Source organism: Pelecanus crispus, chromosome Z, assembly GCF_030463565.1.
Source record: "Pelecanus crispus isolate bPelCri1 chromosome Z, bPelCri1.pri, whole genome shotgun sequence".
Lineage (NCBI taxonomy): Eukaryota > Metazoa > Chordata > Aves > Pelecaniformes > Pelecanidae > Pelecanus > Pelecanus crispus.
In genome coordinates, this window is record NC_134676.1 from 25,037,776 (window position 1) to 25,057,172 (window position 19,397).

At 44.7% G+C, this 19,397-nt stretch overlaps 1 protein-coding gene across 8 annotated transcripts in view; it reads left to right on the top strand.

Moving 5' to 3' along the window:
• The window catches only part of ERBIN (erbb2 interacting protein), a 138,652-nt gene that overhangs the window by 45,564 nt on the left and 73,691 nt on the right, over positions 1-19,397 (top strand). For all 8 annotated transcript variants that reach the window (XM_075726831.1, XM_075726836.1, XM_075726837.1 and 5 more), the window contains one exon: positions 18,911-19,108. In XM_075726831.1, the coding sequence (XP_075582946.1) occupies positions 18,920-19,108 (189 nt within the window). In that variant the 5' untranslated portion in view covers positions 18,911-18,919. The remainder of the gene's footprint in view (positions 1-18,910; positions 19,109-19,397) is intronic.

Below are 19,397 nucleotides of genomic sequence, written 5' to 3' on the forward strand. Positions count from 1 at the left end.
CAACACCATTACAACTAAGTAAAGAGGTTGTGTAAAATCGTTCGATGAAGAACTTCAGATCTTAATTGTATAAAGGATTTCTGAATATTTTAAAGCAAAACAAAATAGAAATAGTAAATTGAAATCTGGTTGGAATTTACTTTATAGAATACAAGAAACAGATCATTTAAGCAAATGTCTCCAGAATTAACACCTGGCTTTGATCTTCTGGGACTTACCTGGCCCTTGGAGTTGGGTGTGTGTTTTTGTTTGTGTGGGTTTTTCTGTTTGGTTGGGTTTTTTGGGTTTGGGGTTTTTTTTATATATATAGGCTTTGAAAGCTTGGAAAGTAGTTAACCCTAAGAGAAGCTTTGAGTTTTGTTACCAGCTTTGAGTTTCATGTTTCAGCAAGCTAGGAGTAGTGTTGCTGGTTTTGCTTATATCCTAGCAGTTGCTGAATCAGTAAAAGCAAAACTGATTTCTGCCCTCTCTGTTCCCTTTATTTTCTTGAAAAATGTAGCAAGCATCCTTCATATTTTTGTACTTAACAATTGGTTATTACTTACTGTATTCACTAACATTTGTAGATTTCATAGACTACTGAGGTTGGAAGAACCTCAAGGATCATCTGGTCCAACCTTTCTTGGCAAAAGCACAGTCTAGACAAGATGGCCCAGCACCCTGTCCAGCTGAATCTTAAAAGTGTCTGATGTTGGGGAATCCACCATTTCCCTGGGGAGATTATGCCAATGGCTGATTGTTCTCATTGTGAAAAATTTTACTCTTGTCTCAAATCAGAATCTCCCCAGGAGTAACTTGTACCCTTTACCCCTCATCTTTTCCATGAGACTCCTTGTAAAAAGGGAGTCTTCATCTTCCTTGTAGCCACCCTTTAAATACTGGAACATGGTGATGAGGTCTCCCCTAAGCCTTCTTTTCCCAAGGCTGAACAAACCCAGTTCTCTCAGCCTTCCTCATGTGGCAGGCTTCCCAGTCCTTTGATCTGCTCTGTGGCCCTTGTCTGGACCCTCTCCAGCCTGTCCACATCTTTCTTGCATAGCAGGGACCAAACTGAACACAGTATGCCAGGTGCAGCCTGACAAGCGCTGAGTAGAGTGGGATAATGACTTCTTTATCTCTGGTGGTGATGCCCTTGTGGATGCAATCCAGCATGCTCTTGGCTTTCTTTGCTGCAGCAGCATGCTGTTTGCTCATATTGAGCTTGTTGTCCACCAGGACCCCCAGGTCCCTTTCCACAGAGCTGCTCCCCAGCTGGGTGGATCCCAGCCTATGCTGCACTCCTGGATTATGTTTTCCCAGGTGCAAGACCTTACACTCAGCCTTGTTGAACTTCATAAGGTTCTTGTTAGCCTACTCTTCCAGCCTATCCAGGTCTTCCTGCAGGGTGGCTCTTCCTTCTGAAGTGTCCACTTCCCCACCCAGTTTGTTATCATCAGCAAACTTCATCAGGGTACACTTGATTCCATCATCCAGATCATTTAGGAGAATTTTAAACAGCCTTGGGCCCAATATCGATCCCTGGGGTCCCCACCTGTCACAGGTTGCCAGTTTGAAGAGGAGCTGTTTACCACCACCCTCTGGGTGCGGCCTGTCAGCCAGTTCCCCACCCACTGCACGGACCACTTGTCTAGACTGTGATGCATCAGTTTCTCTAGGAGAACGCTGTGGAAAACCATATTGAAAGCCTTGGAGAAATCCAGGTAGACAATGTCCACCGGTCACCCCACATCAACTGAGCAGGTTACTTTGTCATAGAACGCAATCGGGTTTGTCAAGCATGATTTGCCCTTGGTGAATCTGTGCTGGCTTTTCCCAGTCACGTGCTTCTTTTGACTTGTGATAGCTCCCAGAAGGATTAGTTCCATAACCTTCCTGGGGACTGAAGTGAGACTGATGGGCCTATAATGCCCTGGATCCTCCTTTAAGCCCTCTTGTAGATGGGGATGACATTAGCCTTCTTCCAGTCTTCTGGGACATCCCCCAGTCTCCCCACAACTTCTCAAAGATTATGGAGAGCAGGCTCACAATGACATCAGCCAGTTGTCTTAACACCCTTGGATGGATAACGTCAGGGCCCATCAATTTGTAAGGGTCAGGCTCCTGTAAGGTTCCTTGTCCTGTTGTAACCATTCACCATTGTTGTTCATGAGTAATGCCTTTTATTTCTTTTGCTCTGAATGCTGTATGTGAGCAAGTACAGTGTGTTTTTTGGTGTTCCCTGCCTGCATGAGGACATGCAGCCATGGATGCAGTGGAGCATTGTTTTTGTATCAGGAGTGGGGAGGCTCAGACTATAGCTTCACATTAAAATGGTGAAATGGTTCCAAAATCCGTTTTGTTTCGTACTGCTTGTTTTCTCCCCCAGAGTGCAGCACTGCGGGTCATTGATTTGTACTGACCTGAGTGTTCGCCAGTCTCATTCAGTGAAATGAATGACATAACCAATCCAGTTTTGCAAAATACTTTTTTTTTTTCTTTCTCTAGGTGAGACAGAAAGAAATAGCTTGAATGAGAGGGAGTAGGAGTTGGAAATACCTTAACTTGGCATTGTCACCTGTCGTGGTTTAGCCCCCAGCCAGCAGCTACACACCATGCAGCCCCTCACTCACTCCCCCTACCCCGATGGGATGGGGGAGAGAATTGGAGGAGTAAGAGTGAGAAAAACTCCTGGGTTGAGATAAGAACAGTTTAATAATTGAAATAAAGTAGAATAGTAATGATAATTATATTCTAATAATAATATACAAAGCAAGTGATGCACGGTGCAATTGCTCACCACCCGCCGACCAATACCCAGACAGTTCCCGAGCAGTGATCACTGCCCCCTGGCCAACTCCCCCCAGTTTATATACTGAGCATGATGTCATACGGTATGGAATAGCCCTTTGGTCAGTTTGGATCAACTATTCTGGCTGTGCCCCTCCTAGTTTCTTGTGCACCTGGCAGAGCATGGGAAGCTGAAAAGTCCTTGACTAGCATAAGCACTACTTAGCAACAACTAAAAACATCAGTGTGTTATCAGCATTCTTCTCCTACTAAATCCAAAACGGAGTACTATGCCAGCTCCTAGGAAGAAAATTAACTCTATCCTAGCCAAAACCAGGACAGTATCCACCCCTTATTCTGTACCATCTATGTCATGCACAGGTCCTACCCTTTCCAGTATGTTCTAATTAATCACCACCACTTTAAATTGTGCTTTGAGTTTTTGCAATATAGCTTCTTTCATCAACAAGTGCAATAGCCTGTGTCTTGGTATCTTTTGTGGTGTGTGTTGCTGCATTAGGAAGAGAAAAACCTCTAACGTCTCTAAAGACAGAGTGGTTCGTGTTTTTTTTGTCCAGTACAGGAAGCTTCATTTCCTACCGATTTTTTAATGTAGAGGAAGTAATCAATTCTTTGGGGTTTTTAGTGCATTAAATAAGACTCTTAATAAATAACAGGGGTATGTTGAGACTGCTGTCAGTTGGCCAAATAAGCTGCCTTGTATTTGTTAGGTTGTGTGTTAGGTTATGTGCTGCCTGATGCAATCTTTCCCTTTCCTGTGTTTACACATTACACATCCTCAGTTCCATAATTCTGAACTTGTCTGTAGGTAGTGGAGTGAGCTAAAAAGAATGTGACCAGATATTTTTCTGCCTAGTTGTTCGTGCCTTTCTGTGTAAACATCTGGTAGCTGGTTTCGTTTTCAGCTCTGCTGCTGATGTAACTGGTAAACACCCTTTTGAAGGGCTTGAGGCAGGGAAAAAGTGCTTTCACCAGCTTAGAGCATAAGCGGTCACATCCTGTTAGCATCAGCCAGGAAATTTAAGGGAATAATGGTACAGTGAAGCTATTGCTTTTAGAGCAAATTAACAGAGATTACGAACAAAGCTACTGTGAACTTAAATTCTACTTGTAACAAGCCTGAGTTCAGCATTTTCTAAGAAATATGATCCTTGGGGGCTCTGTGTTTTGTTTTTTAGGTTGGTTGGGGTTTTTTAAATGTTCATCAAAACGTAGGTAGACATGTGGTTAAATGAAAATGTCCCATGGTGTTCTGGCAGATCTGCAGGTGCTGTTGGGCTGCCAGGTACTTGGGTGATGGGGGTGTGCAGGGAATCATCAAAGAGTTCCAGGAAAGAGTGATGTTTCACTGGATAATGCTGTCTCTTCTGGATTTGTATTTAATGTGTATCCAAGCTTGCTGTTGATCTTTCTTTCTTTCATTGGTCATGGTCGTTCAAATTGATGCTTTTCTGCTTCCAGTGATTTTGTTCTATTCAGTAAAAATGTTTCACTGTTTATAGATTGTATTGGGTGTAGGTGGCAAAGTTTTGGTAGTAGGCGGGCTGCAGGAGTGGCTTCTGTGACGAGATGCTAGAAGATGTCCCTGTGTCTGGTGGAGCCAGTTCCAGCTGGCTCCAAGATGGATGTGCTACTGACCAAAGCTAAGCCAGTCAATGGTATTGGTAGCGCCTCTGTGATAACATATTTAAGAAAGCATAAAAGACTCTGTACTACAGCAGCCAGGAGAGAGGAATGAGAATATGTGAGAGAAACAACTCTGCATACACCAAAGTCAGTGAAGGAGACGGAGGAGGTGCTCCAGGCACCAGAGCAGAGATTCCCCTGCAGCCCACGGTGAAGCAGATATCCACCCTGCAGCCTGTGGAGGACCCCACACCAGAGCAGGTGGATGCACCCAAAGGTTGCTGTGACCCCATGGAGAACCTGTGCTGGAGCAGGCTCCTGGCAGGACCTGAGGACCTGTGGAGAGGAGCCCATGCTGGAGCAGTCTGTTCCTGAAGGACTGCATCCTGTGGGAAAAGACCATGATGGAGCAGGTTGTGAAGGACTGTCTCCTGTGGGTGGGACCCCATGCTGGAGCAGGGGAAGAGTGTGAGGAGGAAGGAGCGGCAGAGACAATGTGTGATGGACTGACCGCAACCCTCATTCCCTGTCCCCCTGTGCCACTCAGGGCAGAAAGAGGTAGAGAAGTCGCGACTGGTAGAGCAGTTTGATGGGTACTTGGCAGGCAGTCAAATTCAACGTACCGCATAGATACAGTCCACTGTTGTTACAGTGTAGATCTGGTAGAATTATAGTCTTTGCTTTGCCTTGGCTTCCCCAGTCATTTTTTCTGGATATTGATTAATTACACAGTATTCTCCACTTTGGCTTTTAGCAAGTGTCAACCACTGCTTGTAACAGTGGAGGGCTGATAGCTATAATTAAATCAGAGGCTGGTAGTAGATGCTTTGTCTGTTGTTTGATCAGTTAGGGAGGGGCAAATATGTATCTGGAAGTAGAGAACCTGTAATTTCAAAATGGAAGAATTGATTATTTTCTTTTTTTTTTATTGGCTATTGTGGCATTCTTGAACAAGTGCCATGATACCGCTTGATCAGTTTGGCCTTGCTTATCAATTCTGAAACTTTAAAGTGCTCAAAGTCATTCATGGTCTCAAACAGGATAGACTGTATGAACTGATATCTATCCATCTAGTTATATACATACAAGGCAGAAAAAATAAGATGAAGCTTTGACATAGGTTATATTAAATAAATTGTATACAGTTTCACAGCAAAACATCTTCCAGTTGTAAACTCTTATCTCCCTCTTTTTGATCATACTGGTTAAGCACTACTACCATTATACCCTACTTATATATGCTACTGTACTTATATCAGAAGACACTGAAGTTTTCTCACAAATTCGAGATTTCACAGAATAATTAGCCTTTACCACCATTGAACCCCTAGAGGAAAAGCTGTCTGCATGGTCATTGTTACCTTCAGGATACAGGCAGGTCAATAGATAACATTTTCCTCTGTTCCATTTCGTGTAGTTATTGTGAGATAAACAACTCTGCATACACCAAAGTCAGTGAAGGAGACGGAGGAGGTGCTCCAGGCACCAGAGCAGAGATTCCCCTGCAGCCCACCGTGAAGCAGATATCCACCTATTACTGTCATGTTTCCTATTACTGTTTCATTACAGTTTCCTATTACTGTCATGGTTAATGTATATGAATGAGTGAAGACTGTACTTCACTGAAATACACATATCTGTGTAGTTTAAACCACCCATTTTTGAGTTTACTACAGATGCTACAGTGTCTCTGATCCTTAGGTGTGATCCTCAAATAAGCTTGGAAGAGGAGGTTTGAAATAAATGCTAAAAATGATTTGTGGAGCAAAAAAAAAAAAATTATCAGAAATCTGATAGTTTATAATTAGCAAACATATATTTAAACTAGGTAGTTTTTTAACATTGAATTTTTTGGGGTGGTAGATTGTCTTTACAAACAGAACACAGCTAATTCTCCCTTATTCCTTCCAACTTTTGAGCCTTTAAGGGTTACAAGGAAAAGCTTTTGATTATAGAGTGATGGTTTTCCCTTCCTATTCTTTCGAGAAGTATAACAAAGACAACTGTATGAAGATCCGAATTTTTCCTTTGTTGGCTGTGAATACTGAACCTGAGATAAACTTGCATCAAGGCTTTAATGGTTTAGAGAACAAGGGGATTTTGTTTGTGGGCTTTTTCCCTGCTCCTCTCAGTTCTTTAGTAGGTCTGCCTCGTAAAAATTTGGAGTTGTTAAGTGGTGGAGAAAAATAAGCCATCACAGTGTTGTCGATCTGCAAAGCAATTTTACATTGTTTGATTTGGTGCCTTCACATGGTCTGATATTGTGGTATATTATGAAACAAAGATTTTTCTGCTTGCTAGACTTCCCTGTTTTGTGGGAATGGAAACAGTGCTGTACTTCATGTTCGCTTCTACCTTCTGTGTATTTACACAGACTATCCGTGGAGAAGTTCTTACTTTGAGCAATATAAGAAAAACACATGTTCTGTGCGACATCCCATTTTCCTGTCTTTGGTAATTATAACAGTGGACTCTCTTCTGTAGTACATCCTTCCTTTCCTCCATTACAGTTTTTCTGCTTGGGCAACTGACCACAAGATAGGTGGATAGACAGACAGATGGGGGGGAGGTGGGGGGCTTCTACTGTATGTCTATACAAATGCAGACTGCAAAAGAGTGGTGGTGTGGAATACTTGCTGCGACTATCCTACCGCACCCATTTTCTAGTATTGGCAGCCATCTGTATTGTAGAACACCAGTGCTAAACAATTCTGCATGTATCTGTAGAAGTAAAAGTTGAACAAACATAAGGCAAATTTGACCAAATCACATTGTGTAGTTTCTTACATTTACTTAAATGCAGCTCTCTTGGTCCGTTCTGGTTTTTGACGCGTTATTGTCGTGGTTTAATGCCAGCCAGCAACTAAGCACCATGCAGCCACTTGCTCACTCCCCCTGCCCCGGTGGGATGGGGGAGAGAATCAGAGGAGTAAGAGTGAAAAAACTCCTGGGTTGAGATAAGAACAGTTTAATAATTGAAATAAAGTAGAATAGTAATGATAATAATAATGTAATAATAGTAATAACAATATACAAAGCAAGTGATGCACAGTGCAATTGCTCACCACCCACCGACTGATACCCAGACAGTTCCCGAGCAGCAATCGCTGCTCCCCGGCCAACTCCCCTCAGTTTATATGCTGAGCATGATGTCATACGGTATGGAATAGCCCTTTGGTCAGTTTGGATCAACTGTCCTGGCTGTGCCCCTCCCAGCTTCTTGTGCACCTGGCAGAGCATGGGAAGCTGAAAAGTCCTTGACTAGCATAAGCACTACTTAGCAACAACTAAAACATCAGTGTGTTATCAGCATTATTTTCATACTAAATCCAAAACACAGCACTATGCCAGCTCCTAGGAAGAAAATTAACTCTATCCTAGCCAAAACCAGGACAGTATCCACCCCTTATTCTATACCATCTATGTCATGCACAGGTCCTACCCTTTCCAGTATGTTCTAATTAATCACCACCACTTTCCCTGTCTTGATATATATATACACACAGGTATCACTCCCTTTGTCTATGGGCCATCCCTCTAAAATGTCCACTGAGTCATTTAGTCCATGACTTTGGGTTCTGTCTGTCATCACAGTCTTTCAAAGCAGGAGAGATGGTGTGCAGTGTTGGACTGTTGCATGCTGAAGCCAGTTCGCGTTCCATCACTGCTGCACTTTGCACAGTTTCATCAAAGCTCATCTTCATTAAGCTGGATGGTTCTTACTGTAATACCATTGATGTGGCATATAGCAACCATAAAAGAGATGGCATGCAGTATTATATAGCAATTAACATCATACAATTCAGTTCATTGGCTGTTTTCAGCTAAAATCAAATCCCCTTGAGGTACACATTGGAATTCCCCATCCTTTTGCATCACCCACCAAGTGCACCCAAGTCCTTGAGCAAAAGCAATCCCACAAATGGGTTTACCTTTGCCAGAGGGGGAAGTAACCCAGACCGTCTTCCCCAGCATATTTTTCATGTGCACTGTAGGAACTTTATCTCCTTGATTGGGCAGGGCCAGCTCGATTGGCAGATCCCCTAGTGTTGACTAACCAGGTGGCCTTTGCTAAATGTGTATCCCAATGTTTAAATGTCCCACCAGCCATTGCTCTCAGGTTAGTCTTTAACAGGCCATTGTATCATTCGATTTTCCCGGAGGCTGGTGCATGATAGGGGATGTGATATACCCACTCAATGCCGTGCTCTTTGGCCCAGGTGCCTATGAGGTTGTTTTGGAAATGAGTCCCATTGTCAGACTCTATTCTTCCTGGGGTGCCATGTTGGCACAGGACTTGATTTTCAAGGCCCAGGATGGTGTTCTGGGCGGTGGCATGGGGCACAGGGTATGTTTCCAGCCATGTGGTGGTTGCTTCCACCATGGTGAGCACATAGCGCTTGCCTTGGCAGGTTCTTGGGAGTGTGATATAATCAATCTGCCAGGCCTCCCCATATTTATATTTCAGCCATCACCCACCATACCAGAGAGGCTCGAACCGCTTGGCTTGCTTGATTGCAGCACATATTTCACATTCATGAATACCCTATGCAATACTGTCCATAGTTAAGTCCACCCCTCGATCATGAGCCCATTTATATGTTGCATCCCTTCCTTGATGGCCTGAGGCATCATGGGCCTACTGAGCTATAAATAGTTCACCCTTATGTTGCCAGTCCAGATCCACCTGAGCCACTTCAATCTTAGCAGCCTCATCCACCTGCTCATTGTTTTGATGTTCTTCAGTGGCCCGACTCTTGGGTATGTGAGCATCTACGTGATGAACTTTTACAACCAGGTTCTCTACCCGGGCAGCAATATCTTGCCACAATGCGGCAGCCCAGATGGGTTTGCCTCTGCACTGCCAGTTGCTCTGCTTCCATTGCTGCAGCCACCCCCACAGGGCATTTGCCACTATCCATGAGTCAGTATAGAGATAAAGCACTGGCCACTTTTCTCATTCAGCAATATCTAAAGCCAGCTGGGTGGCTTTCACCTCTGCAAGCTGACTCGACTCCCCTTCTCCTTCAGCAGTTTCTGCGACTTGTTGTATAGGACTCCATACAGCAGCTTTCCACCTCCGATGCTTTTCCACAAAATGACAGGACCCATCAGTGAAGAGGGCATATTGCTTTTCATTTTCTGGCAGTTGATTATACAGTGGGGCCTCCCCAGCACGTGTCACCTCCTCCGCTGGTGATATTCCAAAATTTTTGGCTTCTGGCCAGTCCATGATGATTTCCAAGATTCCTGGGCAACTGGGGTTTCCTACTCGAGCCCACTGTGTGATTGGTGCGACCCACTTATTCCACATAACATCAACTGCGTGATGCATAGAGGGGACCCTCCCTTTGAACATCCAGCCCAGCACTGGCAGTTGGGGTGCCAGCAGGAGCTGTGCTTCAGTATCAACCACTTCGAAGCTGCTCAAACCCCTTCATATGCTGCCAGTATCTCTTTTCAGTTGGAGTATAGCGGGCTTCGGATCCTCTGTATCCCTGACTCCAAAACCCTAAGGGCTGACCTCAAGTCTCCCCCGGTGCTTTCTGCCAGAGGCTCCAGGGAGGGCCATTCTCCCTGGCTGCGGTGTAGAGCACATTTTTTATATCCTGCCCTGCCTGGACTGGCCCAAGGGCTACTGCATGAACTATTTCCCGTTTAATTTGTTCAAAGACTTGTTGCTGCTCAAGGCCCCATTTGAAATTTTTCTTCTTTGGGTCACCTGGTAAAAAGAGGGCTTACAATCAGACTGTAATTCGGAATATGCATTCTCCAAAAACCCACAGTGCCCAAGAAAGCTTGTGTTTCCATTTTGCTGTTTGGTGGAGACATGGCTGTTATTTTGTTGATCACATCCATTGGGATCTGAGGATGTCCATCTTGCCATTTTATTCCTAAAAACTGGATCTCCTGTGCAGGACCCTTGGCCATACTTTGTTTTATGGCAAAACTGGCCTTCAGAAGGATTTGACTATCTTCTTTCCCTTCTCAAGTACTTCTTCTGCTGTATTGCCCCACACAACGATGTCATCGATGTACTGCAGGTGTTCTGGAGCTTCACTCTGTTCCAGTGCCGTCTGGATCAGTCCATGGCAAATGGTGGGGCTGTGCTTCCACCCCTGGGGCAGTCAATTCCAGGTGTACTGGACGCCCCTCCACGTGAAAGCAAACTGTGGCTTGCACTCTGCTGCCAAAGAGATTAAGAAAAAGGTATTAGCGATATCGGTTGTGGCATACTACTTGGCTGCCTTTGACTCCAATTTGTATTGAAGTTCTAACGTATCTGGCATGGCAGCAGTCAGCAGTGGCATGACTTCGTTTAGGCCATGGTAGTCTATTGTTAGTCTCTGCTCCCTGTTACACTTTTGCACTGGCCATATGGGACTGCTAAAGGGTGAGTGAGTCTTGCTGATCACTCCTTGGCTCTCCAGTTGACAAATCAGTTTATGGATGGGAATCAGGGAGTGGGTTGGTGTGATACTGCTGTCATAGAATCATAGAATCGTTTAGGTTGGAAAAGACCTTTAAGATCATCCAGTCCAACCATTAACCTACACTACCAAGTCCACACTAAACCAATCAAGGGTAGACTAGACTAAACCATGTCCCAAAGTGCCACATCTACCCGTTTTTTGAACACTTCCAGGGATGGTGACTCCACCACCTCTCTGGGCAGCCTGTTCCAATTCTTGACCACCCTTTCCATAAAGAAATTTTTCCTAATATCCAACCTAAACCTCCCCTGATGCAGCTTGAGCCCATTTCCTCTCGTCCTATCACTGACTACATGGGAGAAGAGACCAACACCCACCTCACTACAGCCTCCTTTCAGGTAGTTGTAGAGAGCGATAAGGTCTCCCCTCAGCCTCCTCTTCTCCAGGCTAAACAACCCCAGTTCCCTCAGCCGCTCCTCATAAGGCTTGTGCTCCAGACCCTTCACCAGCTTTGTTACCCTTCTCTGGACACGCTCCAGCACCTCAATGTCCTTCTTGTAGTGAGGGGCCCAAAACTGGACACAGTATTCCAGGTGCAGCCTCACCAGTGCCGAGTACAGGGGGACAATTACCTCCCTGCTCCTGCTGGCCACACTATTCCTGATACAAGCCAGGATGCTGTTGGCCTTCTCGGCCACTGGGCACACTGCTGGCTCATGTTCAGCCAGCTGTCGACCAGAACCCCCAGGTCCTTTTCTGCCAGGCATCTTTCCAGCCACTCTTCCCCAAGCCTGTAGCGTTGCATGGGGTTGTTGTGACCCAAGTGCAGGACCCGGCCCTTGGCCTTGTTGAACCTCATAGAGTTGGCCTTGGCCCATCAATCCAGCCTGTCCAGATCCCTCTGCAGGGTCATCCTACCCTTGAGCAGATGGACACTCCCACCCAATTTGGTGTCATGTGCAAACTTAGTGAGGGTGCACTCAATCCCTTCATCTAGATCATGGATAAAGATATTAAACAAGGCTGGCCCCAAAACAGAGCCCTGGGGAACACCACTTGTGACCAGCTGCCAACTGGTCTTAACTCCTTTCACCACAACTCTCTGGGCTCGGCCACCCAGCCAGTTTTTTACCCAGCGAAGAGTAAGCCTGTCCAAGCCATGAGCTGCCAGCTTCCCAAGGAGAATATTATGGGAGACGGTGTCAAAAGCTTTTCTAAAGTCCAGGTAAATGATATCCACAGCCTTTCCTTCATCCACCAGGTGGGTCACCAGGTCATAAAAGGAGATCAGGTTGGTCAAGCAGGACCTGCCTTTCATGAACCCATGAATTCATGTCGATGTGCTGTTGTGGTGGCGATGAGCACCTGTTGTTCTTTGATCCTCAGCAACCCCACAACAGAAGGGTCCTCTGAGAGACCGGGCATGGTGGGCAACTGTCTTCTGCCTCCAAGGCAGCTATACCAAAAGCCCACTGGTACCCTTTTGGGTCCTTGAAATGCCCTCTCCTGAGGTAGTCTGTGCCAAGGATGCACGGAGCTTCTGGGCCAGTCACAGTGGGGTGGCTTCTGCCACTCATTCCTGGTTAGGCTCACTTCAGCCTCCAATACAGTTAGCTGTTGGGATCCCGCTGTCACTCCAGAAATACAGATGGGTTCTGCCCCTGTACACCTTGATGGCATTAGGGTACACTGTGCACTGGTGTCCACTAGAGCCTCATACTCCGGTGGGTCTGATGTGCCAGGCCATTGAATTCACACAGTCCAGTAAACCCGGTTGTCCCTTTCCTCCACCTGGCTGGAGGTAGGGCCCCTCTAGTACTGATCATAGTATTCATTACTCACTTCCTGTAAACGTCAATCAAGAGTCCCTTGATTAAGATCGGAAGTAAAATCAACCCTTCTACTCTGTCTGGGGAACTGCTCACTGGAAACTGGAGCAGCAGTTTTCCTGGAAGAACCACCTTGTGTAATAGTTTTTCCTTACAGCTCACGCACCCGTGACTGTAGAGTTAAGGGAGATTTTCCATCCCATTTCCTCATGTCCTCTTCATGGTCACGCAGGTAAAACCACAGGGTGCCCCATGGTGTGTATCCTCTGTATCCTCTCTCCTGAGCAGGATGTTAACTCCTAATGGCTGAGATAGTGGTTCATACAGGTCGGGAGTAGGATTGTCGTGGTTTAGCCCCAGCCAGCAACTAAGCACCACGCAGCCGCTTGCTCACTCCCCCTACCCTGGTGGGATGGGGGAGAGAATCAGAGGCGTAAGAGTGAGAAAAACTCCTGGGTTGAGATAAGAACAGTTTAATAATTGAAATAAAGTAGAATAGTAGTGATAATAGGGATAATTAAGGGATTGAGAGCAGCCCTGCAGAGAAGGACTTGGGGGTACTGGTGGATGAAAAGCTGGACATGAGCCGGCAATGTGCACTTGCAGCCCAGAAAGCCAACCATATCCTGGGCTGCATCAAAAGAAGCGTGGCCAGCAGGTCGAGGGAGGTGATTCTGCCCCTCTACTCTGCTCTGGTGAGACCCCACCTGGAGCACTGCGTCCAGCTCTGGGGCCCTCAGCACAAGAAGGACATGGACCTGGTGGAGCGGGTCCAGAGGAGGGCCACAAAAATGATGAGAGGGCTGGAGCACCTCTCCTACGAGGCCAGGCTGAGAGAGTTGGGGTTGTTCAGCCTGGAGAAGGGAAGGCTTGAGGAGACTTTATTGCAGCCTTTCAGTACTTAAAGGGGGCCTATAGGAAGGACGGGGACAATCTTTTCAGCAAGGCCTGTTGTGACAGGACAAGGAATAATGGATTTAAACTAAAGGAGGATAGATTTAGACTAGACATAAGGAAGAAATTTTTTACAGTGAGGGTGGTGAAGCACTGGAACAGGTTGCCCAGAGAGGTAGTGGAGGCCCCGTCCCTAGAAGCATTCCAGGTCAGGTTGGATGGGGCTCCGAGCAACCTGATCTAGTTGAAGATGTCCCTGCTCCCTGCAGGGGGTTTGGGCTAGATGGCCTCTACAGGTCCCTTCTAACACAAAGCATTCTATGATTGTATGATTCTATAATAATAACAATATAATAATAATAATATACAAAGCAAGTGATGCACAGTGCAATTGCTCACCACCTGCCGACCGATACCCAGACAGTTCCTGAGCAGCGATCGCTGCCCCCCAGCCAACTTCCCCCAGTTTATATACTGAGCATGACATCATATGGTATGGAATAGCCCTTTGGTCAACTTGGGTCAGCTGTCCTGGCTGTGCCCCCTCCCAGCTTCTCGTGCACCTGGCAGAGCATGGGAAGCTGAAAAGTCCTTGACTAGCATAAGCAGTACTTAGCAACAACTAAAACATCAGTGTGTTATCAGCATTATTTTCATACTAAATCCAAAACACAGCACTATGCCAGCTCCTAGGAAGAAAATTAACTCTACCGCAGCCAAAAGCAGGACAAGGATATATCCTCTTTGAGTTGCTGGACCTTCCGGTACAGTTTCTCTACAGCCGAGACATAGGCCCAAAGGGAGGAAGAGAGACTTTCTTCGTATTCCTGGAGTCAGCCAGCCACTTTACCTACTTTTGGTTTCTCTTCATCTTTCCAGGCCAGTATTGCCAACGAGTTGGCGTACGATGCTGGTGCATTCTGTACCACCTTCCGCCGCACGGGTCATGTTCACCCGACTTCATCTGGATCTTTGGGTAACTGCTCATTGTTCAGGTCACTGTAAATCACCTCCAGCATGCCTAATTCCCTCAGGTATTGGATACCTCTCTCTGTGGTGGTCCATTGGTCTGTGCGATATGTAACATCTTCCTTGAAGGCATACCTTTTCCTCACGCCTGACAGAAGTTGCCTCCAGAGGCAGAGGATTTGTGCCCCTTTTTCCAATTGCTTTGTCAATGCCCCCTTCCCTAGAAAGGGATCCCAGCTGCTTGGCTTCCTTACCCTCTAATTCCAGGGTACTGGCCCCGTTATCCCAGCATCGGAGCAGCCAGGTCATGATGTGCTTGCTTGGATGTCGACTGAAATCTTTTCACGTATCTTGCAGTTCACTCAAGGATAGTGATCGGGTGGTTACCATCTCATTTACAGGTTCTGCCTCTTCCTCCTCTGGTTCTTGTGACGGCCCTGGTTCATCTTCACCTCTTACTAAACGAGCTGATTTTCTTGTGTATTTTTTCTTGTGTATAGGGGCAACTGATACCAGCACGGGTTGGTTCTCTGGTTTGGTCACAATGCCTGCCACCAGGGTTGGAGTGGCCACAGTGCCTGTGGCCGGGGTTGGAGTGGCTGCAGCGCCTGTCATTTTGTTATCAGATCCAGAGACCTTCTCTTTCCCTCGAGGGTATGGAATAGCATTGAACAGGGTTCGATAGGCATGGGCCAGCCCCCAGCATGCTGCCATGATTTGTGTCTCTCTGGAGTTGCCAGGGTGACAACATACTTTTTCCAAATACTTTACTAGTTCTTCAGGATTCTGCACTTGTTAGGGGTGAAGTTCCAAAACACTGGAGGTGCCCACTGCCCTAGGTACTTGCCCATACTATCCCACATACCCTGCCACTCATAACTCTCCAGCCTTGGGGCAGATCTCTGGATGATATTCTTAAATTGCTTACTAACCTTCATCAAAACCGAAACAATATTCCCAAGAAGTATCAACAGAAGTATCTTAACTGCCTCGGGATGTTCAAGATACTGAAAAGTTATTGTAATGAAGGAGGAAACATCATAGAAGAAGGTAGTGACGGTGCCATTCTGTATTTCCTCCACAACAAACCTCTCAGAAAAAGAGGTATAATTGCTAATTCTCTCCATGAGGTGGTATCTGAAGTACAGTAATGGCTTCAATACAAAGCCCGAATACCAAACAATGCTCAAGGGCAGTGTTTTAATAAGAAATACCCATGGCAAAACATCACTATCACTGCAGAGCACAGCACCAACAACAGTCTTTAACGTGTACAGCAAAAACAGGAGCATGGTATAGATCAGATGAACTAATATTGTCCTTGGCAACTGTTAACAGATTCCTTAATACACTCTGGTTAATCTGCTATTATCTCAAACCCTTCATGCCCCACATTGGGTGCCATAAAGGACTGTTGTGGTTTAGCCCCAGCCAGCAGCTACACACCACGCAGCCCCTCACTCACTCCCCCTACCCCGATGGGATGGGGGAGAGAATTGGAGGAGTAAGAGTGAGAAAAACTCCTGGGTTGAGATAAGAACAGTTTAATAATTGAAATAAAGTAGAATAGTAATGATAATAATAATATAATAATAATAATAATAATAATAACATACAAAGCAAGTGATGCACAGTGCAATTGCTCACCACCTGCCGACTGATACCCAGACAGTTCCCAAGCAGCGATTGCTGCTCCCCGGCCAACCCCCCCCCCCAGTTTCTATACTGAGCATGATGTCATATGGTATGGAATAGCCCTTTGGTCAGTTTGGATCAACTGTCCTGGCTGTGCCCCCTCCCAGTTTTTCTTGTGCACCTGGCAGAGCATGGGAAGCTGAAAGGTCCGTGACTACTGTCAGCACTACTTAGCAACAGCTAAAACATCAGTGTGTTATCAGCATTATTCTCATTCTAAATCCAAAACATAGTACTATGCCAGCTCCTAGGAAGAAAATTAACTCTATCCCAGCTGAAACCAGGACAGTTAGAATTAGGTGTACGCCCAAGTTGGTCAAATCAGTGGTTTTGGGGGAGGGTTGTTTATTTGTTACTTAAACATGAGTTTTACTTGAGATGTGACCTGTGAGTTTAGGTGCTTTAACATGATAACTGACTGAAGATAACGCCCCAACACTGTGATGCTGTACAGGCATTTGTTTACTGATCCATGTTTACAGTGTTGTGGATGCATGTGATCTTTCAAAAACCCCTTCCTCTCCAACCCCTCCAAAAGCTCAAGATCTCTCTTACAAAATAAAGGAATAAATTAGGAAACCTAGGTATTTGTGTTTTGCATTGTTAAACCTTATGAGTTTTGTTCCTTCAGAAATCTTTGAGACCTGAGCAATTAATTAGGTGTGAAGAGAAACAGCCACTGAAAAAGAGGGGGAAATAGTGTAATGTATGCTCTTTTTGAGGGATTTGAATGAAAGAGAGTATCTTATGTTGTTATTTATATAAATATATATTTATATGTAGTGAAATTTTTCATATTCTGGAAGCCAAAACATAATTCTCAGAAGTTGAAATGACTGGACGAAGCGAACTTATTGATGGCTGCAGCTGGTATGATATAGGTGTGTTTTCCCCGGCAGACTTCTGGTAATGAGCTCACACGTACAATATCTGCTTCCAGTCCTTGTTTCCAAGGCATGTGTTCTTCTGTTTATATTCCCATTTGAAGAGATTCTGTTAGTGCTTCGTTCTGAAGTGGTGTGTTTTTCCGCAGCTTTGCAGATCTCTGAAGTAATAGCAAAATGAGACAATATTTCTTTTTTTAAACGCTTTTTCATTTGTAAATGTTGGCCGTGGAATTCCTCTTATGTCTTCACGTGCAGCCTCTAAGGCTTGGAGAAGGCGTGGGTAGCTCTGACCCAGTGAGCACATCAGCTTCTGTAGCATCTTTGGCATCTGGCTGTGGGTGGCTGGAGAATGTCATGCTGGAGCCTGTTCCTGTGGAAGAAGCAGGAGGAGGTTACACTGCCTCTTTTGCTGACTTTCCCATTCTGTGGAAGTCCACAGCATGGAATTTGCATTCTCTAAGCTCTTTGCATTGCAAAACAGTTAAATATTTTTATTTTTAAAGAACTTTTTCTTTAAATGACATGGCTGGAGTTTTACAGGAGGTGTTAAGTGTTCTGATAGATAATCAACATTGTAACAAAATCCTAGCAATATTGAAGCATTGTTAAAAAAGGAAGTCTTGACATCCTACTATTACAGTGAAGGATTTCCTTCCATCCTTTTAATGGATGGAAGTACAATCTGACTGTATCCAGCCTGAGTGGTAAGTTGTACTTCTGTTCAGTGAAAACACTATAGTATAGCAGTCCTTCAACCTGTTGTCATATAAATTAAACATACTGTGAAGTATTCGGCAAGCTAGCTGCTTATAAAGGAAAATCCTTTTTTCTTGTCTTAGTAGGAAGAGGGGTCTCGCAGCCTGTGAATTCATATAGTGCCATGTTCATATAGCAGCCATGGTATTTTATTTTCTCCCTGTATTACTAACATACTGCTGAAAGTTGAAGTGCAGTCTGCTAAGTGCATCTGAAAGACTTTTTTGGCACTTGGAGTAGAAAGTTTCCTGTGACCAATCCAGAAGTTGAAACATAATTTCTGCAATTAAAAAAAAATGGAGATTTAAAAAAAGTGCATTTTAATTTGGAGTATTGACAGTTTCATTGAGAAAATAAATACTTAGTACTGTTTTGGAAAAGTATGTATTTTTGGACCAATTTCCTGAGAAAATAAACCTTACATGATCACGTTGTCCAATCTGTAACCTGTAGATAGAACAGTTGGTAGAAACCATGTTGATTTTTTGTTGTATTCTGTCTTTAAATGAGGGATTTGAAATTAGGGTGCATGAATTTAATCTTACTAATCACAAAAAAAAATTTAGCTTTCCTGTAGCTACATTTTAATGCTCTGTAGAGGGTGGGTTTTATTATATTAAACAAAAATATCATCCCAGTAACCTTTGTAAAGGTAGGGATAAGCTATGTTGTAAAAACACAATTGACACTTAAGAACTACTGTTTCAAAATTCTCTGCTTTGCTGCAATGTAGGGCTGTGTTAGCAGGTGACAAGTTACAGGCTAAATTTTGACTTCATCTTCTGGGGTCTGTAGGTGTTTTAACCCCATTTAATGCCACTACAGATCTATTGTGTTTAAAAGAAAATAAATAAATTCTCTCTCTCCCCCCTTGCTCTCATATATGTGTATATACACACACACACATATGCAGGTATGTATACACTCCTGTGTTTTTCAAGTATTTAGCAGCCAGTGGAAGTTTGAGAAGCTGCCCATGTGAGTGTTTCTGAAGTTGTCTTGATTTTTAAATCAACCAATTTCTGGTTTACAGTGCCTGAAAATGACAACAAAGCGGAATTTGTTTGTGCGGCTGGTGCCATGCCGCTGTCTGCGTGGAGAGGAGGAAACAGTCACTACGCTTGATTATTCTCACTGCAGCCTGGAACAGGTGCCTAAGGAGATTTTCACTTTTGAAAAGACCTTGGAAGAACTCTATTTAGATGCTAATCAGATTGAAGAGCTTCCAAAGGTATGTTGGGTGCTTTTCCTTTTAGTTATGTTTATTAACTTGTTACTTCATCAACATTGTAGAAACTAATAGTGTCTAGCTTCCCACTTCAGCTTTTAGGCTACAGTTTGCCAAATATTTTTAAGTAAATATTGGTCCCAGAAGAAGCAGTCCTGGTAGAAGGAATGTTTATGTGTTCCAGCTTGACTACTTTGCTGCATGAATTGCAATGAAACTTCTTAAGCAGCTGATGCAGCCCAAGAGAGGTGCATAGCAGAAGAGGCAGGCAAATTTATTTCTGTGGCAGTGT